General features: G+C 44.0%; 1 protein-coding gene across 1 annotated transcript in view; it reads right to left on the bottom strand.

The window, feature by feature from the left end:
- The window catches only part of LOC119431315 (transcription initiation factor TFIID subunit 2-like), a 63527-nt gene that overhangs the window by 9288 nt on the left and 28646 nt on the right, over window positions 1–25593 (bottom strand). Inside the window, 11 exon segments of the mRNA XM_049657103.1 lie at window positions 2468–2642; window positions 4496–4714; window positions 7516–7641; window positions 12880–12957; window positions 14625–14739; window positions 18084–18188; window positions 20366–20435; window positions 20736–20875; window positions 22098–22214; window positions 22306–22391; window positions 24504–24614. Coding sequence (XP_049513060.1) covers window positions 2468–2642; window positions 4496–4714; window positions 7516–7641; window positions 12880–12957; window positions 14625–14739; window positions 18084–18188; window positions 20366–20435; window positions 20736–20875; window positions 22098–22214; window positions 22306–22391; window positions 24504–24614 — 1342 coding nt within the window.

The following is a 25593-nucleotide window of genomic DNA, read 5'->3' as shown; positions in this document are numbered from 1 at the left end:
AACAGAATCAGTGTTTGTAGCTTGAAGTTTACTGTACCCTTTCTGGTAGGAAAGCAGGCAAGCTTGCGGGTCATTCCACACAAAACGTCCCAGACCTCAAAAGTGACTGTCACCAATCCTCTTGGACAAAAAAGGAGGAGGGGTAGTTGGTGATTGTGTGAATAAGGTTTCACAAAAGTATTTTTGCCTCTAAAAGAATTTCTTAGTGATGTAAGCGCTCTTCGAAATTACCGTGAAGAAGCAAAAGTTGCTTGGAGGTAAAATTTTCTTTAATCAAGTGTAAAACTAGGTACAATGAGAAATCATGTTTTAGAATATTTAACTGGCGCGGTTCTTTCGTGTGATGTCATAGGCGAACACGTTTATGGATTGTAGGCATTTATGTGGCGCAGTAAAAGAAGAAAAAAGATTGTGCGTCTTGAAAAGCTCTTTGCACTACATGAGCACAATACACTCTACTAGTACATACATTTGGGACCTCCTGTTAGCTTTTTTTCAATTCCTTTCAGTGTCATCATGCACCAGATATGATTGTGCTGTATCACGGTGTACATGTATCTCGGGGTGTACGAATAGTAATATTTCAGAATGAATCGAACAGTGCCCTAAATGAAGAGCTTTCCAATATCGAATAGTTTTCGAATAATGAACAGCCGTTATCACAATAAAACGATGTTCACACCTCATTCTTAAAGTTAGCAAGTTTCGGTCTTTACATAGTGCGTTATGAAGCGTTTATTAAAAGCACAAATGGTGCATTACAAGCAAACAAGTAGTTTCTTCGCGTGCACAGGGTTCTTCAGAGAGTGCGAATGATCTTTGTACAGCCTGTACTTAAGTGACGTAGTCTGCTCCACCATGCAAATTTTCATGTTTGATGTCTTATATTATGCCGACGGGAGTGAAAACTTACCATACTTTTGCTAGAACGTTACGTTTGCTATGACGCAGTTTATGTTTTCAAATATGTACATTTATGAACAGTGACTATTCGATTCAAAAAGCGAATCGGGTAGGACACTATTTGATTCGTTATTCTAAAGTTCTAAATAATTCGCACATCTCTAAATGCATCAAATAATGCAAACAAGCTTCTTGCTGCCCAATCACAGGCTCCACATATTTTTTCATTTCGCTTTTTTTTTAGAAAGCGGAAATATTTCATAGTACTATTCTATTTGATATTGGACGGTTCTATTTTTCTAAAATACTCGTACTGTCAACTTCCGTTAATTTGACTCTAATGAGACTGACAAAATTGAGCAAATTAAACAAGACGAAAAAAAAAAAAAAAGCCAAAACACACCGCAGATTCATTTGGCAGTATTTGCTAGTCTAACACGGCCCCGAATCAAATGTGCACCCACTTTCCACGAGTCCAAAGTAGAAAACTAACATAGAAATTACATTAAAGCTCCTAAACGAAGCAGAAATCTAGCGCACCTAATTTTTAGCAAGAAAAATATATGTTGCACAATTGAACCTGGTTTTTCTAAAGTCAGCTTCTCCGTACAGTTTTAAAGTCAGCTTCACTGCGGTACATTTCTGTTATGCGGTAACCCTTTTGAATGAGACAAAGGTGAAGCTTTGGTTTCATATCCGATGCTGCGGGGCAGGTAACTTTCAGTCCAATTTACTACGGGAGGGGGGGGGGGGGGGGGGGAGCGTATTAATGTTGGGTAAATATAGTAGTCGGACACTGGGACCTCTGGTTGTTGCTTGCAAATCTTTATAGGGCTGGCCAAAAGTAGCCGTTTTCGACGATATATGACCTGTGTTCAACGCATTCCCTGTCCCCCAAGTGTCGCCAAGGCATCACTAAATGGATCACTATCGGGGTCACCATAATGGTTAGGCGAATGCCTGCTGACTGGCCAAGTTTGAATTATCTGACGGAGGCCAATTTTGGGATTGAAATAACGAATGTCTCGGCCCACAGAAATGCATAAGTGCCAGCTCCCACTTACCGAATTAACCGGAAAATATAATTCAAGTTGACAGCACTCTGCAGCATTTTGCCATAGGGCAGGATAAAGTTTACCAATTCGAGGACCATTATAAACTTTTATTTATCCGAACCGGAAGTAAACTGCAACGAAATCATAGCGTGCTGAACCCGAACCAGAACTGAACCGATATTTTTTTTTCAGTTCGACACCGAGCTTTTAACCCTCCACGTGTGCATCACACCTGCTCTTGATACAGTGACAAAATTGTGACTTGGGGAGGGAGGGGAGAGGGACCAAGGTATGGGTCAATGAATGCTTTCATTGTAAATAACAGCTTGCTCACTTTAAGATAACTAAAGCTTGCGATAATAATAATAACAATAATAATAATAATAACAATAATAATAATAATAATAATAATAATAATAATAATAATAATAATAATAATCCTTCTGGCATCGGTGATTTTAAATGGATGCTATGTATTGAAAAAATACAGTGTGCCCACACTCGCTCACCTGCAAGCCCTGGTAGCGACTTTGACTGTGAGTCATCGGAGTAGTTGATGTCAGTGGGCTGAATCGGGACCAGAGGTGCGGCCACCGGACCAGACTCTGCACTGCTATGCGACGCCTCCCTCTGCTGCGGTTGCGCCGACGTTTGTGGCTGCACCGGCGCAACAACTTCTGGCTCCTGGGAAACGACGGATAATGTGGTGCAATGCGAACCAAGATTAACTATGCCTTGCGCATGCGCATCCTAGTACTGGCTACATCCATGCAGCCTCCTGGATGCCAAATCCGAAACTGATTCACAGAAAAAGAATTAAAGTAAATTATTTTGGTGCTCCGGCCATTAACAGTATTTTTTTTTAAGGGTTTAGAGCATTTGGACCGTCGCTTAATGCAAAAGAATGACAAGTCAAAAATATTACGCGAGTGCTCTCATTAAACCTCACAAATAACAAATCAATCAAAAGTTGCCTGAAATTTTCTAGCATACCCACAGAAAGCTTTAGCACAACGGTAGATTGTTGGTATGCTTTGTAGACTTGGAATCCACATTGGTGAGCTATTCGGTGCTGTTCATACAACTTAGATGGACACTAAAGAGAAACATTAAATCAGCTTAGACTGATAAAGTACTCTTTCCAAGACCATATTTTTGTTAATTTTGCAGTACAAGGCTGATTACTAGATGAGAAAACAAACGCAGAGGCTCATTTTTTTCTACATTTCGCACCAAAACCTTTAGCCAATATGTCAGTGTGACGTCACAGATTTCGAAGTATTTTGCTGTATTTTGGCTGTTGTGAAGCAGTAAACGTTTTTGAAACTTGCTATGTTCAGTCTTTGGCTCCTTTACAACACAATGTGGTTCACTTTCACCAACACAAGAATTACCTAGGCCCAATCAAACGCCATAAAAATGCATGATGCCACGCCAAGGTGCTGCAGAAACCTCAAGACAGTGTCACCACTTGCCCTTTACCACTGCGCCTTGTCTGGCTTGCCATGCCTCTTGTCATGGGTAGAGCGGCATTTTTGGTTTTTTTGAAGGGTAATGTAATAATACAGCTAAGCTCATTGTTTTCTGTAATGTTCCTTTAAATGCTAGGTTAGGTTTAGATTTATGAAATGTAAGTCAGTTCCGAAAAAACTATTCTGGGGTTTCTAAGTGCCAAAACGACAATTTGATTACGAGGCACGCTGTATAGCGAGGTAGCACACAGGATTAATTTCGACTACCTAGAGTTCTTTAATGTGCACCTAAATCAAAGTATACAAGGTTTTTTTTTTTTTGTTTTTTTTTTTTTGATTCCGCCACCATTGGAATGTGGCCACAAAGGTCTGCTGGATCAAACTTGCAACCCCGAGCTTAGCAGCGCAATTCCATAGTGACTAAGCTAACCATGGCGAGTTGTCAGTTTTGTATATCTTTCACATTTCATTGACTCAAGTAATCCATTATAATAAAACCACAGTACGGAATAAAAACCTTCTGCGTCATCAGATCATGACACTAGCATTTCCTGGTAAATGTAACCAAATTAGTTCGTAGGAAGTTATCAGAGCAAATCATTTAATGACCTCTGAGGGTTCCTGGTGTTTCTTCAAGGGTATCAAAGTACCTCTATTTAACGCAAAAATCAAGAGTAAAAAAATATGTCCCATCAATACTCCTTTAGCATGTAAAATTCAAAAATAACACAAGAAAACCATGTGGACAAACTAATTAGGTATGTGAAGGAACCATGCAAAAATACGATTAACATGTACCCATGACCAATGGAAACAAGAGCACAAGATAACGAAACACAGAGGAAACACAAAGGAGCAATATGTCAAGAGTAGCTCCCCAGGACGCTGATCTACGCCTTTCTTCAGAGCAGTTTGCTATAGCGGATGGAAACTTATTATGTGAACAAAGCGGGGAAAGAAGGGAAGGGCTAGAAAGACGAAAGGAAATGCAATGCAACTTGGAAGTCTTGCTTTGACTTCAAGAACTGAACAGGCACTCAATCAATGAACCAATCAATCCAGTACCTCAGCTTCGACCTCCATGTGCTCCATGTCCGAGTGGGCAGCAACCTCTGGCTCGTTAGGCAATGGCTCAACTACTTCGACCGGCTCCGTCTTTGGCTCGGCTGGCGGCTCGTGCTGCGACTGCTGTTCGTCGACCCCTATGAATACCTCTTCTTGTTCCACCTGGACGATCTCGGTGTCTGCGGGCTCCAGCGACTGTGTGGTCACAAGAGCCTCTTCCTAGGGGGGGAGGGTGGGGTACGAAGTGCATGTGTGGTGAATATGGTTGTTGGCAAAAAATGCGGCTGACAGACAGAAAAGGAATGCTTGGCTGACAGGGTTATGATGCTTCAAGCTTTCGGTTGGCACGAACATGCTGCGAGACATCCAGTCGAATGTGTGCGTTTGCGTGGAACACGAGCATTCACGAAGGTGGCCAGATGCAAAGTGTGGTTGAAGTGCAGACTCCCTACTACAGTCACTGCATGCGAGAAACACCAAGCTACAACGAAAAACTCAAGAGACAGAAGCAGGAAAGTGAGAAGAGAGAGGTGCGAGATCAACAGGTGGCCAAGGTCACATCACCACGGCTCCAGTGCTTCAGCGTGGAAGAGGAAATGGCTATTTTCATGCAGACGGAGGTTCTTGCAAGCAGCCAAGCCCAACGTCCAACAGCTTTACATGCAAAACAGTATTGAAGCTGAAACTTCGAGCAAGCACTTCTAAGACAGACATCGCACGCAAGCACCTTTCATCTCACTAGTTGTGAAAGAGTCTCGGAGAGAGGTCGGCAATTAACGATCTTCGGGGCAACACAACATAATCTGTTGGGTGCACAAAGACCCAACATGCATGATTATCGCTTGACAGCAAAATAGTGCAAAAAAGATGGCAAGCAAGCAGTGCATGCACCTGAAATGCGAATTTCCGCTCTGTTAATGAAGATGTGGCACTTCTAATGGATCGCTGTGTAGGTTGTAAAAGCTAATCTAGCCTGAAAATTTAAATTGGGGGCTATGTGGGCAGGCTTTGCTGGAATTCACCTTTTCTGCAAATTCAGTGCACTGTAAACTTATGTGGCTAACTGTACATGAACAAGACTTTACTACAGTAATACAAAGACATACAAGAGATAAGAATTGTGCTCTGAATGACAACAGGTGCCGCTGTTCTTGGCTGGAAGTGTTCCCTTTCTTTGTGGCATGTACTATCAGAGAGCTGTAGAGAACACTTGCATGGAAAGTAAATGCAACAGTTCACATAAACCATAATTGCTAAATGTTTGTATCGATATGCCTTTTAGTGGCTTTTAATTTAGAGTGCGGCATTTCACAACGCCTTCAATTATCCACAGTGCTTATGTTTCCTAAATTGGTGCACTAGTTAATGTCTGTAATCGGCAGTACGAGGACATCAGCACAAGTTAGCCAATTTTATCCAGTAAGATGCCTGTCTGCTAGTGGTGCATAATAATTGCAGCTGCTTTAGGAAACATTTCAAGCTCTTCCATAGCATCAAGAAGTTGTTTGACTATTCAAACCATTAGAGGAAGTGGTTGATTAACAGCAAGGCTTCATCCATGTCAGCGTGACCAGCTTATGTAAGTACACTGCTGAGTGAGGGCCTTTCTTGGTGACACGTGTAAGCCGACTCCCATCTTGTGCTAGCGAATTTCCTGATCTTATCATACCACATAAACTTCTGCCATCGGACCGCTTTACCATTGGCACTTTTCCATTTTCATTTCCTCGTTGACGATACTTTCCATTTTCTTGCAATTCTTACGTAAAATGCTTTGTTAAGCTGCCCTTTTGCAGTAAATGCATAGTTAAGATTTTGTATAGCAAAACGTTCAAAACAATGTCTACAGTGTTTTTTTTTTTGTAAAGCATTCTGCAGTAAGAGGAAATTGGCCCTTTCCAATCAGAATTCAGTACAGTAGTGTGGCACGAAAAGGGTTAACTAGAATACTGGCCACATCCATCTGCTCTCTAATACACGTCTAAAATACCGTCTTCATGCCCATTTTCAGCACGTTTATAATTTTTTGTCCCATTGCCCACTGTGCGGTCCTTAGCTACATCTTGAGCTTCTTTGTTATCCTCCCACTTTGCTCAACCAAGAGCAAGGTTTACATATGTCCCAACGTCTCAATTTAAAGGAATCAACTTTTATCACTGACGCTTTTGTGCAGCATCCAATATTGAAGCTTACTGAGAGCTTTACAGTCCAAAAGGCTATGAGTCACATATATGCAACATTCAACGTGTAAACAGTGGCTCGAAAGAGAGGGAGATGGTGATTAAAGGATAGTGTTTGTGCTGCCATGTTGCCTTCCATCCTCTTTTCTAACACAAAATTAAAAAAAGAAAGCTTTAACAGGCCACTTTACTTAACTTTCTTGCCTACTAAGTGCATCTTTATTGTGCAATACTCAAACGTTCTTGTGGCACATGGGACCATCGCTCTCTTCCCCTATATTTTTTCTTACTGTAATGCCACTTGCACAATGCCTCACATGAGACCTGTAAGTAAATTTTGAATAAATAAATAAATGAATAAAAAAAAAGTTGACAGTCACTTTGGCATACGCTAAAGAGGATGAAGGCGAAAGCCTGCGCGCCCACAAGATATTCATTAAATTACTTGACATTCTCATTCGCATGTGTTGTTACTTCCTATTACTCGTTTTCTCACACCAAAGGTCATGGGTTTAAGTGCTTTAATTAACTTCACCCTAATTAACACCAAGTGGGTTTGACGCCCATCAAAGGTTGAGGGTTTGAGTGCCTTAATGAACTCTATCTTAATTACCTGTGCCTTAACTAACACCAAAGGTCACGGGTTCAACCATCAATGGTTGCACCATCAATTTTGGTGCCACTGAAATTTCCGGACGCTCAAATTTTCGACCCATCAGCCATCTAAGGCTTTCGCCTTCATAAATAAATAATAAAATTTAGCTATCCGGTTCAAATGAGAGGCCAACTACAACTCTTCTGCAGATTCCACGCTCTCAAATAACTTGGTGGATGACGTACCTCCGTCTTGATGTGCTCAGCGTCTTGCAGGAGAATCACCTGCGTGTCGAGCCGCTCGGTCGCAGTGAGGGCAGCCTCGGCCAGGAGCTCCACACCGGACACAATGCTGCCTTGCTCAAGTTTCATCTAAGATAAAGGAAAAGACGGGAAATAAAAAGAGCGGAGCACTTGTAGACAAGCTGGCTCACAAGGGTCGGGAAAATCAGAAATTTGCAAACATGAGATAAGAAGATCGCCATGTGTAATACGCCATGACTAAATACCAAGTAGAGAGCTTAAACAGTGTGTCGCAACCACCACTCTGATGCAACAATAGCACTATAATGGAACACTGCAGAAGACAGGTCGAGCTGTATTAGTAAATTAAGCTTCCACTCTACCAAAAAAAGAAAGGGGAAAAAAAAAAAAGCCACTCTTACTGCATTTAAAAAACAGTTCATACCCATTTGTGTGTATCTTTTCCCCACAAAAATAACTGTCACCTGTCTTTGAGCGCTCAAGTTTCCTTTCTTGAAAACGCTTGCTACTATCTTGTCAATAATGCTATGTCATGCTGATAGCACGTATGCCAGTTTGTAACCTAGATATGTTGGGCACCCAGCGTTGAAGAAAGGAAGGGCATGTCAGATAGGACGATTATTGTTGTGGGACAAAGATACAACCCAAAAGGTGTAAACTGTTTATAGAGCGCCTGTGAGTGGGCTTGGTAAGCCAGAAAGGGAGGTCAAAACGAATGACCTGGTGACCACCGCCACCTCGAAGTTTCCACGTCAACTTGCCTTGACGTCACGCATTTTGACACTGTGTGCTTGGGCCTAGTTAATTTTTTCATTAGCAAAGATCAACTACATCGCATTCTGAAGGCACCAAAAAGTTAACCTAAGAGAGTTTTGAAAGAACTTACACCACCACCAGAGCCCAAATACCAAAAAATACTGTAAGCACTATTAATGTACTTTGTTTTCATATGTACCCAGCCATCATCATCCAAGATCTTCTTATTTATGCATGGGCTGGCAAGCTTCTTTTAGGAATAAAAACTTGGTAGCTCAGTCGGCCTACATCTGACATCCATGATGTCACACTTACAGACAAGCACTGCTGTTTCAGCATGAAATTAGAAATAGGGAAGTTTGGCCTTTTATCTTGCTGCTAAATTTATGATAACATAATTTTGAAAGAATACTCAATCAGGCTTAACTGATTTAGTGTTTCTCATTAGCATCTATCTGAGAAAAAGCCTTTAAACACTTATTCAAACACTCGTGAAATGTTCTCATCAGACAACCGCTGAATTGATCTGCACAAAATTTGTTGCACTTGAGAGAGAAAGCGAAAGTTCAACGCACTCCAGAAAGCATAATTTTGCATTGTGCCTCACAGTTTTCACCAAATATTGCCAAAAATTAGTGAAAAAATTACTATCACAATAAAATAGAAGTGTCAGGGTGTTTAGAAATCCACAACTTCAAACCAAGAACAAATGTCACAGTTCTGTAATGTGCATCCATTACAGCATTTGAAGTGCACAAATGTGATACTATACAAGTTCAGAGCTTTATGTAAAATTGTTGCGATGTTTACGAGGGTTTCGTGAAAGCCCTATTCACAATTAAATTTCTTGTGTATTTTGGAGCGGCGTAGATAAATTTTGCCTGCATTTAGATGTTTCAGTAAGTGCAGTCTACAAAACTGTGACACGATTTCTTTACTGCTTAGCTTAGAGTTGTAAGCCTGCCACTTGTACTTTTTCCTAAAGCAATTTTAACAATTTCTGTAAAGTACTGATAGGTTGAAATAAAAACAGTCTCTACGACCAGTACATTCTAACCTTTTATCTCAAGTGGAACAAACCCAATCCAATTTGGTGCAGTGGATGGCTAGCAAAACGATTTCTCCTTTCCCATGTATTTAGATATGAGCTCCTGATGTAAAGCTTCCTCTCAATTCTAACAGGGACAGTCTAATATAGAGATTCCCTAAGTCTGATTCTATTCGTTTATCATCCGTCGCTCATGACTTGCCGATCCTAGTGATAATGTAGTGGGAGTGATGTTTGGTACAATAATGAAGCTTGAAAAGGAAAAGAACTGTAACAGAATCTTAACATTATACCGGCCCAGCTTGCCTCTGGCAACACCACTAAGATAAATAGATACACTATTTAACACTAACAGGACTGGAAGCAAAGGCCCCATTGCATGCTTTTACTCCACAGACTCCTGTGACAGCCTCAACAAATACTCCGATTTTGCATATATCAACTGCAACCCATAACTTCAAGAAATGAACCGCGACCAACACAGTAATCGTGCCTCTTCAGGTGGACTATTTGGAGCAGGAAACATTACTTGCACGGAAAATCACAATGTTCAATTGGCCAATCGACGAACCACATAAACCTCTTACAAGATGATGAGGATATACAGGAACACAGCACCAACCCATCATCCTAACTTTCCTTATCCCGTTAGTTATATTACCAACACATTCCTTTACAAATGAGCGACAATAAGGAAGAACGCCACTGGAAACTGCAACAACACGGTGTATACAAATTTCATAACAAAATGTTAAGGTGAGATCGAATCACGAGAAAGACCATTACCGCAGCTTGTATCTGCTTCCACAGAACTGCCCTGATGCAGCTCTCATACAATTCGATGGCTTCAAAGGCCACGTCAAAGTCTTCCCGAGAACCAGCATGGGTTCGCAGCAGGTCAATGGCATCAAGCACATCTCTCGAAGTCGGTTCTCTTGATAGCCTAGGATCACAGTTCTCCCGTTCCTCGAATAAAATGTCATTCTGAACACTACCAAGGATAATTTCACTGTTTTCCTCTTCCGTCGAAACAGCCCAGGCATCACAGTACACAAAGTCACTGAGGCTGACATCTTCAGGCACGAAGCCACACATACGAAGAAGGTGCCACGACTTAGCCAGCGATGGAGGAAGCGCCATGACGTTCTCAACGTCGTTCTCCCTGGACAGTTGGGTCAGGTCTGGCTTCACGTCAATGCCAGCCCTCTGGAAACAGGACAATATCACCGTGGGCTTCACAGACTTCCACTGCTTCGACTAGCATCTGCAGCGCCTGAAAAAGGTCGAGATTCGTGTCCCTATTGAGCCGAATGTTCACCAAGAACCGTTCGATCAAGCTCTGCTTGTAGGCGCACTTTAACCTGTTCATGACTCCCAGGTTCAGCGGACAGGGCAGTGACGCATGGCTGTCGGCACTGACGTAGCACAGCCGGACGTTGGACAGGGTGAGGTCGCCGATCATGTGCGCTGCACACCGGCTCACCAGAAGGCACACCGAGCGGCCCTCTTCGGCCATACTGGCGTTGAAGTCGCACAGCCAGTTGCAGAACAAGAGCGGAGTCATCCAAGCCTTCGGGTGCGACACGTATTTGACTGGAACATGCTTGGAACCCCAGAAGCACTTGGGTCTGTCGCTCTTCCCGATGACTAGTGGCGCCCTCTTGTCGCTGCCGTCCATGTTGGAGCAGAGGAACACGGTCAGGCGCTGCGCGCTTCCGCGAGCCGCTCACGCACGGGTCTTCCCTGAAGGCCCTCGTCTCGTGCGGCAGCGCGCGGTAGAACAGCGCCGTCTCCTGGGCGGCGTACACGTCTCCGGTGCGGTACTCCCTCAGGGCGTCGAGGACGTCTTCGGCATCCTCGAGCACCGCGCCACCGTTCAGGTCGGCCAGGGGCAGCCACTCGCCGCGTCGCAGGCCCGCGAGGCTGGCGTGTCGGTTCTTGAAGCGCATCAGCCAGCCGGGGCTCGCCTTGAATTCGTCGCAGCCCAGGCGGCAGGCGACGTCGCGCGCCTTCTCCTGGAGCATCGCGCCGCTCAGCGGCACGTTGCGCGTACGCATGTCCAGGATCCAGCGCAGCACGGCCTTGTCCACGTCCTGGTAGTTGGAGGCGCGCAGCTTCTTGCGCGACGCGCTCGTGCCCGAGCTCACGGCGGTGAAGATGCGCTCCTTGTGCTTCAGGATCGTCGACAACGTGCTCGGACGCACGCCGAAGCGCGCCGCCACGTCTTTCTTCTTGCCGTTGCGGTTCGTCACGGCGTTGATGATGGCGATCTTCTCTTCGAAAGACAGTGTCTTGCGACGCCCCTGTCGCGAGCTCATCGTGACGGCACGCGGAGCGCAATAACTCGCGGGTGTCTTATCTCAACGAGAACGCGCCGACCAACTACGGGACCGGTCGGTGTCGGGCGCAGAACCAATCGAACTAAAACGAACACTGCGCACGGACGGCTCTCAACGGTGCTTGGAACGGGGTGTAAAGTCGAAGCGCGCCCGACCAGCACTCGGAGTCGCAGCGATAGTGCCGTATTTCACGAAAGCGGGCACTACGGGAACGGCGCCAAGGGGAGTAAACCCGACGCGTTCGGCTTCTCTTCCTGCTGCGTGATCGCCCGACCGGCGCATAGCTAGCGGCTGTTCCACCGAAGATACCCTTGGCTTCGGCCGTCTCGGCGGCACTCCGCCGTCGAAACGAGGCCTAAGCACACACGCGAGCGATCCGAACGAGTTTGTAAACGGCAAAAGAAAAAGACACGGAACCAACGACGCGTTTATCAGTAGCGCTGATCGACCGCCGCCGTCGCAATCGTAAAGAACTCGAGAGCCGGCAACCACCGAAAAAGTAAACAAACGAACGAACGGCTACAGCGACTGGATCACCAGAGACGCGTCGGACGCGTGTTTGTCGTAGCTTGTTTAGGCGTGTCAGCCAGCGCCACCACATCGGTCGCTAAGATAATACCACATTAGGTAAAGCCTCCGAGATTGTCAACGTGAGGCTATCTCGAAGGCCATACTACAACCTTTCGGGGAACTGATTGGGCCATGGAACTGGCGCACTTTGTGACCAACTAACATTCGGCAACATCTAAATACCTTGGGAACGGGTATCGGCGTCTGAGAAGAAGTAGCGGTCAATCGCAAAAAGCGCTAGCGTACCGGAAGTGCTGAGGGAAAGCGTGCGTCACAGGGGCGCGGCCAGCGTGCAGTCGGTGTCGCTCGATATATTCAATGAGCCGGAGGATAGCATTCGTTACAGGCACACAATGCATTAACACTTTTATGTGAACCGCCGACCAACATCGACAATAAATTTGAATACACCATATTCCACACTTTAAGTTTCAGCGGTGCCACATTAATCCATCATGATGCCGTTTATGGGCAAGTTATATCAAGCAATAGTGCTTATAAAGCAGACGAGCACAAGGTATCACGGAACTAATGACTAAGTCAAAGCATCCTCCCAGTAGTCACATGTAACCCATTGGGCCAAGTTGCATGCAGGAGACACAATATGCAAGAACCATGAGCTCCGCTTCTCACCGAAAAGAAGTCGTCCTCAGGAGCTGCAGGTGCCTGGAACTTGGCCTTCTTTTCTTTCAGGCTGAGCACCATAGACAACTGTGGGAAGGAGAAACACCTGAGGAGGCATGCTCTCGCCGATCCAACAAATCACTGTGGCCTGTTACTGCAACAGCCAACTTCAGTAACAACTGTACCAGTGTTGTGTCACAAGTTGTGGTAGATGTAGGTTCAGGCAGAGCTGAATTTGTTTGAAAAGCTGTGGAAAGCAGCCTAAGCAGGACTCTCCAATTTGAACAATGCAGCTAGCAGGAACTGCAACATTACATGGATTCATGTGACTAGGTGAACCAGTTGGCACACATTGTTTGCAAAGCAAACAGCACTGAACAGGACGTGAGAAAGAGAAGACACTGGCCTGCCATGCTGACTCCCAGTTTACATCTATACATCTTCAGTCTTATTACCACAGTCTTTTCAGTTCTTTCTTTTAAATCCCACCTTAACGGTTTATAAACAGCCTTCATTGTTATAAATCTTCGAATTGGTATCCGCCTCAGTGTCTTCCCGAGCCTTCTCATTCTTGTGTTCAGTGCTTAGCAATGTTTGCTTCCAAACTTTACATGGTTCCTTTTCTATGCTGAATAAACATGCGTGTTCTGTGCATGTAGCATTCATTACTTACTACCATGTGCACCATGTTTAATCTTTCTTTTTTTAAACATTAAGCATGTCATCAAGGGTTACCATGTTTGGTTCTTGCCTGCTTTTGTTTAGTTTCAGCCCTGGCTCAAACATGCCAACAGTGTCAGATCGTAATTATATCACGAGCACAATCTCAAATCGTCGCGCGACTGCCTGCTAACCTGGAATTCATAATGACAGCCTGTAAATATAGGGCCAAATGTTAGTCAATCATTTGATTCAGCGACTAAATGTGCTATTCTTCACTGTTGCAGAGCTGTACATTCCACTAGCGAACATGAGTTTGAGTAATAAAGATGTTTACATTTCTTTGAATCATTGTTGCTGTTGCCTTTCTTAGAAAGCTAGCAGCGTGCCATTGTGACCACGTGACACTGTTATGCTAGTAAAGTTGGAAGCTTAAGTGCAGTGCATGCGCACTAGGTTTTCCGTCTGTCTAGTTGTTGAACCAGTACAACCCACTTTTTTAAAAACAGATGTTGCCTTACATGATGTTTGTCTTAGATATTACTTCAACCAAGTCCTGCCAGTAACATGCTTTAGCAAGTTACGATGTTGCCAGTTGCTGCTTTAAACATGTAACCAACATGTGTTTAGTCATTTTTGGCGTTTTTTGGATGAATGGTTGAAAATTCAATCCCAATAACAATCACTAGATATAAAGAATGAATAGTAAGACTGACTGCTATGAGTGAATTAGGTTTTAGAGCCTCAGAATACTAATTTTGGTGAAGGTGCTAATGTTGATTACCACTAGTGCCTACAATTGCTGTATAGGTTGCATATAAGCTTTAATTATGTTACCTTGCTAGTTCTAAGCTATTAAATACAGAAATTATACGAAAGATGTTGCATTTCTAGGTGCATAAAATTTATCACAAATTTACTTTTTCTTTCTTTGTATTATTTAGATGCATGGTTGATGAAGGAAAATCTAGTACTGTGTCCTGCCTGCCCCCCTCCCCTCCCACCTAAAATTCTAGAAGCCAGCTTTTCGCCCCGAAAAAATTAGCAACCCTAATTCGCACACAAATTACTTGAACACAAACACACACACGTACTGATGAACGGTTGGCGTCGGGACCTGGCAGGCATGACGGTCGGCTCTTTCCATACAAAACGTAATACAAATCCACCACGGCACATCGCAGGCGTGAGTCATGAGAGAGCCCGGAACTGTAATAAAATATAGACAAGCAGATGCACTTTTACACTAAGACGAGACATGCATAATGAGCGACTACAGTGTGCACTGATAAGGCAGGTAATACTTCACCATGTGGCTCGTCACATGTATGATTTAGGACCTTAAAAGACCAAGTTTAGCAAGAAGTCAGAGGATTATAATGCAGAACACTATGTACTAATCTCCCATAGCCTGGTAAGAGAATGAAAATTTCTGATGCTAGTCAAGCCTCAAAAAGCAGTTCAAGAGTTAGTCACGAGACACCCAGGTTTCCAGAAGAATAAAAATGTGTTGGGGCACATAGGGCAGCATACCAAGTCATGACCTGCAGCTTACCGCTATCCTTGAAAAGAAAATGTACAATTATTGCCTTCTATGGGCACTAACATCATCATCATCATCATCATTATCAGCCTATGTTTATGTCCACTGCAGGACAAAGGCCTCTCCCAACGATCTCCAATTACCCCTGTCTTGCGCTAGCTGATTCCCAACTTGCACCTGCAAATTTCCTAACTTCATCACCCCATCTGCTTTTCTGCCGTCCTCGCCTGCGCTTCCCTTCTCTTGGTATCCATTCTGTAACTCTAATGGTCCACTAGTTACCTGCCCTACGCATTACATGGCCTGCCCAGCTCAATTTCTTTCTCTTAATGTCAACTAGAATATCAGCTATCCCTGTTTGCTCTCTGATCCACACGGCTCCGTTTCCTGTCTCTTAACTTCAGGCCTAACATTTTTCGTTCCATCGCTCTTCGTGCGGTCCTTAACTTTTCTTTGTTAACCTCCATGTTTCTGCCTGATATGTTAATACTGGTGAATGCAATGATTGTACACTTATCTGTTCAACGACAGTGGTAATTAAGCTCCCAGACAGCACTTGGTAATGCCGGTAGTATGGATATGCAACCCATTTTTATGCTCCTGTAAATTTCCTTCTCATGATCAGGGTCCCCTGTAAGTAATTGACCTAGATAAACGTACTCCTGCACACACTGTAGAGGCTGACTGGAGACCATGAATTCTTGTTCACTTGCCAGGCCTTTGTGATTCTTTGTTTTCTGCATATTAAACTTCAACCCTACTCTTACATTTTCTCGGTTAAGGTCCGCGATCATTTGTTGCAATTCATCCCCAGTGTTGCTGAACAGGACAATGCCATCAGCAAACCTAAGGTTGTTGAGATATTCACTATTGATCTTCACTCATAAACCTTCCCAGTCTAAAATAGCTTGAACACTTCTAAGCATGCATTGAAAAGGGTACTAACATACAGGGCAGTAACTTGGAGATTCACAAAGAAGCTTGAGAAGATGTCAAGGACCGTGCAATGAGCGATGGAACAAAAAAATTACAGGCGTAACTTTAAGGAACTTTGTTATCTGACAGTGGTGTGGATTAGGGAGGAAATGCAGGTATCCAATATTATAGTTGAGATAAACAGGGAGAAATGGATGTCGGCAGGCCATGAAATGCATAAGGCAGATAATCGATGGTCTGTTACAATTACAGAATGGGTGGGTCAATGGAAGGGAAAGACTGTTGAGGGTGGCAAGTGATTAGATAGAATGATAACAATGTGCAACATTTGTGGGCACAGGAAGCAGTTGGAGGACACAGGCCAAGGCCAACTGGAGGTCGCTGGCCGAAGCCTTTATTCTGATGATGATAATGATGGCATGCAGTGCATGAACCCGAGCAAAAATGATATCACTCCAAAATAACAAGGCTGTTTCGCTTGAGAATCAAATAGGCGAAACGGAGTGTGAGATGAGCATTCCCAGAACACTTCGTGGTGTTTCATAAATGATTCATAAACAGCCATTTGCAGACCTTTTATGAACTCTTCCTTGCTTAAGAAGAACTTGAACCTGGCCTAGTTGGTGCTTACTGTGCAACACGTTCACCGCTAATGAAAGACGAGGACCGAGAAAAAAAACACGAAAAATGACACTGGCGGTAACTCGCAACTGTTTTATTCGGGAAAAAGATGTTGGAATATATAGACAGAGATTACATGCGCGCACAGTGGCAAAAATGAGTGCACATGTCAGATAACCTAACAGGGCAACCACTTGTCAAAGAAGCTCATCTCTGCATTGAACAATTTAACGGAGGTGTCGCTAGTACAGTCTGAGCCAGTCTCTTTTACGTGATATGCTTCCATTAGTTCACGTTGTGGGAATCCTCGGGTCCCATAACCGCCGCACGGGCAGCGAACGTCGCGTCAAGCGCATGCGTGCCAGGGAGAGTTGGGAGAGGGGAAACTTTCCTTCCGCGGGCGGCGCGCGGGAATCGCAAGGGCTATCAGCGCCACCGGGTGGGTCACGTGAGATCCCGCTGATATCGCCCGGGTCTCTTTAATCTCCAGCAAGCGGCGACGGCGGAAGTCTCCGCCGTCGCTCCCGTATTCCCGCACGTGGTTAGTCAACCGCGTTCTTACCGCGGCAAACGCCGTGGCCCTCCTCGTATTCCCCAGTTGGTAAGTCGGAAGCCCTTCTTTACCTAGTGTATTATTCTCTTCGAGGGAACCCTCAGCGATGTCAACTATAGCTAGCTGGCCTGCTCGAAGTGTTAGTTGCAGTCGTAATAAATGCTTTCCGAGTGTACACGTGGTTGTCGTCTATTGTTTCCTCGAGCTTGTACCTGACCGCGGTTGATGCGCAGGCATGCGCCAACTGCGGGGCTCGGTGTGTCGAGGCAGAGGGCCGTTGGCATCCCCCCATATCCCGACAACGTGCAGTCTGGTCATTGCTCTTATCTAGAATCTTAATCTTACAGAAACGTGGTTCACATGAGCAGTCATTGCAATGCACAGGCAAATGTGCCAGCTCGTCTTTCTTTAACTTTTGCTCGTGCTCCCTGGCTCAGTCATTCAGGCAGTGGTGTCTGGTTTATGCGGCAAGTCCTGCGTAGGCCAGACTGAATGACCGGAGGTGTCCAGAGGTGTTCATGACTGGAGGTGTTAATGTAGGTGTCCTCCATTAAGTTGTTTGATACAGAGATTCGCTTCTTTGACAAGTGGTTGCCCTGTTAAGTTACCTCACATGCGTACTCGTCGTTGTGCTCTGCGCATGTGTAATCATTTCTACACATTCCAGCATAATTTCCCTGAATAAAACAGTTGAAGGTTATCGCCTGTGTCGCTGTTCGTGATTTCTTTCTCTGTCCTCATCTTTCATTGGTGGTAAACACATCATGCTTCCTTGCTTGTTGAACTGCGTGTCAGCAGTGAGTTCCATTATGAATTCTGACAGGAAGTTGGTGGGAGACAAAGCCCCAAAGGGCTTTAGTGCTGAAAATAAAGCCGTTAAGCAATGCCACTCGAGTTCACCTCATCAGCTTCCACAGCCTCTCGGCAAGCTCTTCGGTGTTGAATGGGCTGTCATCGCGTCGCGAGAACGGTGGGTTCTGCGTCAGCATCAGCAGCAGGGCCAATCTGCATGATTGTTTGAAGAAAGGAGATGAAAAATAGCTTTATTTGCATGTTGCACGTGCCACAGATAATCACTATGCAGAAGGAAGTCTCACAGATGGAAATGTGCCGGTACCCATTTCTGCAGGCTGTACCAGACCAGGAAATGCAGTAAGAAGCATATTTCACTTGCAAGAGCAGTATCTTGCACTTTCGGCCCAATCTCAGAGGGACACTAAAGGTAAATGTTAGGCTGAGTTAGACTCCAAGTTTATTTAGAAGTCTAGAATTTTCTGTGTGCCAGTGTATGACTTAGTTGCGTAGGAAACTGCCACTGAAGGTCCCACTGCATGCAGTGCAGTTCGAGTCCCCCATGCCAGAACGGACGAGTTGACGTGAAACCCGCATGACCTCCCTCTCTGCCACTCTCCGTGAATCAATGAGTGCTGATGTCACATGAGAGGTACCATAGTCGAAAATGGGTGGCGCCACACCGATTTAACATCTCTGTCATCTTGCTTGAGAAAGCTCTGCTCTTGTTATGAATGACAAAGCCGTTATTACAGATCTTTCAATCTAGCTTGAATTTATCTAGTCCTTTAGTGTCCCTTTATTTTTCAGAGCAAACTGCCAGCATGAAGGTTTGAAACATTGAAGGACCAGGGCTGTATTATGGCAGATGCGCAAACTGTAGTACATAAATATAGTGAAAATTGGTTCATTGCAAAAGTCTAGTTTATAGCAGCTACTGCAACTCTTGCTAGGAACCAAACAAGAAATAAAAGCAGAGTAAATGAACAACCGAAGCTTTATTCCTCCCTGGGAAGGCACACTGCAAAAGTCAGGGAAAGAGGAAAAGGTACAGGAGCTGGCTTGGCTGGCGGCAGGTGGTTAGAAGGTGAGCATATTCTTTTTGAAAACCATGAGTGTAGTTATGAGTGAAGTTATAAGTATGAGTGAATAAGTAGAGAGAAAACTTCTGGGGCCGTATTATCTAAAGGTCCATTTAATTACCGTATTTACTCGCGTAATGAATGCGCTCGCATAATGAACGCACCCCCAACTTTAGTCGTCAGAATATCGATTTTTTTTTCTCCCGCATAATAAACACACCCTGAACTTGCTGCCGTGAAGTAGGAAAGACACAGTACGATTTGGCGTCCAATATGGTGTCCGGCGGGTACGATTGTATCGGACGCCATATCGGATGCCGAATCGTACCGTGTGTCTTCTACTTTTATTGCGATGGCAATCATGTGGACACTCCAGGCGCATTTTTGCCGTCTGCACCGACGATCGTGACTCCATCTCCCGTGTTTGAGAGAGGAAAGCGGGGAGGAAACGTGCCCTATTTCGTTGCGCGCATGGCGCTGGTGAGAGGGGAGGGAGGGGTGGCGGCGCAGCAACTCCACGTTGCGCGGCTGCAAGCGCCCTATCTTGAAAGCGATCTGAGTCAGGGGCTGAGTCTAGGTGCAACGGCGGCTTACACCTTTGTGCGTGCTCCGTTATCGCCACTCAGTTTGCGTTGAAGCGATACATGGCACGAAGGTCACTTCGCTCGCTGTTGCTGCCGCGCTTCCTCACACCAGCATTTCGACAGTGAGTGTCCGCGGTCATCGAGTGTGATTGGTTCATGTTTGCCTGTGCGTGCTGACACCATGCTGGTTAAATTACTTTGCAAGTTTATACGGCCGATAAAACTACTATCTTTACTTCGTATAGCTGTCTGCGCATTTGCTATCACAATCGATGGTTCGCCTTTGGGGCGAAACTGCGACTTTCCTAGAGGTGGCCGCGAAAAAAAAAAAAAACAATCGCTCAATATTTTACCCTGCATAATAAACGCAACCCCCAACTTTGCGCATATTTTTTGGGAAAAAAATATGTTCATTATGCGAGTAAATACGGTATCCACACTTTCTGTGTCTGCCAACTGCTAGACACGGCTTAGATCAGCCACTCGACATGCGTCATCTGAACAGTGTCTTAGCCAATGAGGAAATGCAAAAAAGAATAAATTACGAAATGGATCATTAAAAGAAAAATCACCCGAGAAATAAATATAGTATAGTCTGTAGAGGCGAGTAGAACAGGAAACCGGCATTGTGAGCAGTGAACACCAAAGTGTCATGATAGCAGTTTCGCACTCGCACGTGAATAAACTCATGTGATCTCCAGGTCATCGGCACTTTGCAACTCACCTGACACGAGGCACTGGGTCATTTTCCACAATGTCCAACAGGAAGCTGAGGTCGTCTGCGTTTCCATCAACTGAAAAAGGAAAGTAAGGGTATAAAAAAAAAAAAAGAGGAAAAAGCAGCAGATCACCGACTAGCTCAACTTTCAATGCCTCTGCCATCATCAGCAGCAGCCGCAGCTTTATTTTATTTTGTGTTAACTGCAAGATGAAGGCCTGTCCCTGTGATCTGCAACTGACAACTGACCCACTATTGCGCCAGCCAACTCTGCCTTATTCCTGCAAACTTCCTAATTTCATTGCACCACTTAAAACTGCTTTTTGCCTGTGCGACACTGAAAGTTTGGAGTTGAGAAATAAAGACTTCGACTAACCTGTCGTGTAGTCGACAAGAGCCTCCAGCGCGGCCAGACGGACATCGAGAAAGAGTCCGTACTGGGCATACTCGCGGAACAGCGCGGATATGTTGGGAAGGTGACCCATCTTCTGCAGCTTGCGGATAGCCTTCAAACACCTTGAAAAGCACAAAGAAAAAAGCGAAAGGACAATATGACCAATGGCCTTGTTACGATGGCACACTAACTGCACTTAAGCTTAAGCCGACTTCAAGACAGCCCTTGATAATGAAAGTGGGCCTGCCTGCTCTTTGTTCTATTTAGTAATTGCGAGTTTTTAATTTTTCCCACTGCTCTCTGTCATGCACGGGCTTTCAGAACAAACAAACAAATACTGTAATTTACTATGGTTGTGGTTCAACTAGTCACGTTTAAGCACTTTTGAGCACTTTTGAGTGCTCTGAAGGCTTTGCTTTACATTTGGCTGGAAAAAAATTTAGTGCTCGAAACACATGCGCCTGTTTTCGTTTATTTTTTAATTTTTTTAGAGTGCCACACTCTAGCTCTAAGCTCTAAGAAGCACTTTCACCTATGACCTGGGAGCACGACCTATATCTGTCAAAGTTCCTGTCATGTGACTGTTGTAGTTTATCTTTCCACGACCTTCCCCCAATGCCACTTCTTTCTTTCAATCTCTACTGAAACATAATTAATCTGAATTTGACATTTAATCCGTGGTGCTGTCTTTCCATCGTTTACCTTACCACTTGAAAGATGATGAAAAAAAAAAGGAACTTGAAAGGAAGCAAGGGATTGAGAAAGAAGCAAGGAAAAGGAACACAATGGTGATTATTTATAAAGTGAAATGCATTAGCTTTATATCTGCTGGAAATGATGCTACATGTAAGTTGTTCGATAATTTTACCGGTGACCGCCTTCACCGGATTGCCACTGTCATCAAGTTACTGCTTTCACGAAAGGTGCGCTTGGTGTATTGAAAATTCACCAATGTTGTCACCAAATAGACAGCGCACAGACGGCTCCAATTAGATTACACATCTGACGTGAATAGTGTTATACATTCTCGAATCTACGTGGGCATTAGCGATTACTCTGGAATGTACGGTGACCCGTGCATATACTATACTGGAGCAACTTCGACCATCAGTTTAAATTCGATGACTGCTGACCGTACTTGCCACTACTGCTGCCACTTTAGCATTGTCTTAAGGGCACAAGTTTGGCAAATGAATGTTTTGATTCTTTATTCATTTCCACTGGAAGTGCTTCTGCTTCTTCACTATCACTACACTGTGACAATATCATTTCAATATCCTTTAGGTTCATCTTCAACGTTTGGATTGCTCTCATATTTGAAAGACTGTGATGCATCGAACTCACCCTACTGTTATAGTGTACTTGTAACAAGGCAAGAGCTTCTCGAGGTTGAGGCAGCGGGTGATTTCCTCCAGGATCAGCTTGGTGTCTGCCGATAGTGATTCGACGGTGATTGGCTGGCTGTAAAAAAAGTTCAGCCATTCAGAACTTACTCGCAAATGCAGTGTATCGTTGAAAGATTTTTCAGCCGGGAACAAAAGTGAAGTCCTACCCTGCGTGAGCCAGGACGGACACAACTGGTGTCACTGTTTCGCCAAGGGCTTCGATGAGAGCAGTGCGGTAGTAGTTGTCGGAAAACTGGCAAAAACAAAATGCCAACAGCTTTTCAAAAGCCAATCAGTGTCGCACATTCAGCCTACCTGACAAGCTGACAAGTGCTTCTTCCCTACTGCCAATCTTACACACTTCGCACAGCTCAGGCACTGTGTTTGCACCCATCTAGTTCATTTCCGTTTCATATTTGCCTTCCAAAGGCAAGAAAAAAGAAGCGCTGCACAGAACCGACACCGTGCTATACATATATACAAGAAATAAAACATTTAACCACAGAATCAGCCAATGAAAACTGGGGACGGGGATGATGACTTGGTGGAAAAGCGGTTGCTTGTGCAATGTGTAATGATCAAAGAAGGCCAATAAGGGACCAGGTCTGCAAAACTTCTTATGTAGATGCTGTCTTTGATTGGCTATTGATGTGGTGATAGTCTTGCCACAGCTACCCAAACTTCTGCTGTCCTGTTTGGCACCCAAACTTCCACCAGCAAGAACAATCGTACATAAGTAACGTTCAGCAACTCCAGAGTACGTGAAATAGTTGTGGCATGCCCCGGATGAACAAAGGAACCTGTCGATAGCTTGACAGCCCCCACAACAGCTACTACTGCCAAAAATTATGATTAAAGCACTTTCGTATAAAAAAACAAAGAATGAAGCCAAGGACAGAATTACCACATTTACTCAGACGCAAGCAACCCTCTTAGTTCAAATGCAAGAACGAAGAAAGTGGAAATAGTAGCTGCTTAGATTCAAAGCAAATAGTTTAATTAAATTGGGGTTTAAGCCATTGGCTACCAAAGCTGCCAAACCACTGGGCCCAACAACAGGCGCCATAATGGCAAAGCTGGTTGGTTGGTGGCTGGGGGTAACGTCGGTTTAAAAAGTAATTTATAGATGGCACGACAGGAAGTATATGCTTTACTTGATTAAAAATGTCAATAGATGGCACTACTTCTCCGTGACAGCGGGGGTTAGAAATTTTAATATTCTTAGCGCTTAGTATTTAGCGGAAGTTTGTGTAGTGCCGTTAAGTGTCAAAAATAATTGGTACGGAGGGCCCTGTGGCGCGCATAATATTTGGTAGCCAATGGTTTAACATTCCAAAGCAACACATAGGCTATAAGGGATGCCGTAGTAGAGGCCTCTTAATTAATACTGACCAGCTGGATTGTTTTTTTTTTTTTTTAATGCCCATCCAAATACTACACGAGCGCTTTTGCATTTTGGTCCCAATGAATTGGGGCCTCCCTGGTCAGGGATTGAAACAGTGACCGCGTGCTCATCGGCAGAACGCCCTGTGGCAGGTCAAAGCAAGTAGTAAACCAATACTAGTAGTATTACAATGTCTGAGCATAAAGTAAAATTCTCCTAAAAACTTTACATTTAATTTTGTCATGGTAATTTTGAAGTAACAAAACACAGCCAACTAGTTGTTTTGTTACTCCTAGCCATCGCCACACCCCACTACATTTGTTCAAGCACACTGCGACTTGACTTGCAGTACAGTACTTGAACTGTAACTTCTGTTACTGTTAACACTGGCAGATCAAATGGCCCTTGTATACTATCTAGTCTAATTGTGATGCAACTTTTAAAAGACCTTACCATGGCAACGTTGGTTAAGATGCTGAAAGCATACACTAAGGACTTAATGGTCTTAGTACTGTACCAAGCAGTTTCTCACGTAAACTTGCCAAAACATTCTGTCTAGAGAAGAGGTAAGACCATTTTGTAGAAACCATCCAAGTTCCAAACTAGTGAGTGCAGATGAGCCAGGGTCATATAAATGAATTAGAGGGTAGAAAAAAAAAAAAGAAAACTAGGGGCTTACATTGGTGCCCAATTGTTTCTTTTTGGGTCCTTCATGAATAATGTGAAACATAATCTATAAATAGAAAACTTAAGCTTTATCCTAGAAGCAGCAAATAGCTTAAATTTGAGGGATGCTTAGATTTAAGAAACCGCAGTACTACTGCAGTTGTTCTGCATCGACTTGCAGACTTGAGTGCAAAACAGGTAATTAACACAACTATGCGATTGAAGAGAAAGATGTGCAATAGCACGTGACATCATCTTGACAATAAGCAAAATTTGGTTTCGTGATCAAGTCATTTTACTGCTGCGCTGACTGACCTTGTTCTTGCTGTTTTCATTGTACTTGAAGAGGTCGAAGAGAAACTTCATGACTTCTGGTGGACAGATACCGTGGATGGTTCGTAGACCTGCCATGGCCACAGGAATTGCCTGCGAGAAAGGCATGTCGACGTCTCCAGCAATTTATGTGGAAAACCTTTAACCTTAAGATCTCGATGACAAAGGCTTCTTAAGACTGTTGGCCTTATGTCTTCCTCACAGCTCAGGCAACACATTTTGTAGTGATCCACTTATTTTCCATTCTTCGTGATTGGCTATTGCCTCTGACATCAATGACAATGACATTCTTTGTCCTTACTGTCAACCTTACGCCCTCCTCACAACACAGGCGGTCTATATATTGTACTGATTCATTTCACCTTCCATTCTCCTCAGTCTTTGTCATTGGCTCCAACGCTAATCACAAAGGGCATCAATGACAAGGAGAATGACACCATTTGTCACTGTTTCTAAGATTCACCGCTCGTCATGGTAAATGACAAGAGAAGAATTGAAAATAAAATGAACTGCTACAAAAATATGGCCCTGAATTTGTATTTGTGCAAGTACTAGTTATCTCTTTCAATAGTGGCAAGTGATGATCTGTTTAGCTAACATGGGGTAATTCATCTTATGAAAAACAATGTAGATGAGAGCTCCAAGTCAATTTTGACAGCCTGAGGTTTCTTAACAACAGCATTACAACCTCCGAGGATAAATTCTTTACATTTTCCACGGACTTATAACACAAGACAGGCAGAATACAAATGAAATGGATTACGAACCATAATGGTAGCCCCTGGCCTAGGTTTTGGGTTGATCACTCTTGAAGCTACAGTTAAACCTTGTTATAACGAAGTCGTATCAGACACAAAAATGCCTTCGTTATATCCGATATTCATTATAAGCATACATTTGGTACACACTGATACCGGCGAGAACGTTTTTATATTTACTTCGTTATATCCAATAATTCGTTATATCGAGGTTTGACTGCAACTCATTGTATTCATGTTCATTATAACGAGATTCAACTGTATTACTTTCAATAAACACCACATGGCCAAGCCAGTCACCATGAAAAGGCATC

This window comes from Dermacentor silvarum, chromosome 10, assembly GCF_013339745.2.
Source record: "Dermacentor silvarum isolate Dsil-2018 chromosome 10, BIME_Dsil_1.4, whole genome shotgun sequence".
NCBI lineage: Eukaryota > Metazoa > Arthropoda > Arachnida > Ixodida > Ixodidae > Dermacentor > Dermacentor silvarum.
The sequence above is the reverse complement of the archived record's forward strand: the minus strand, read 5'-3'. Positions and strand labels throughout refer to the sequence as shown.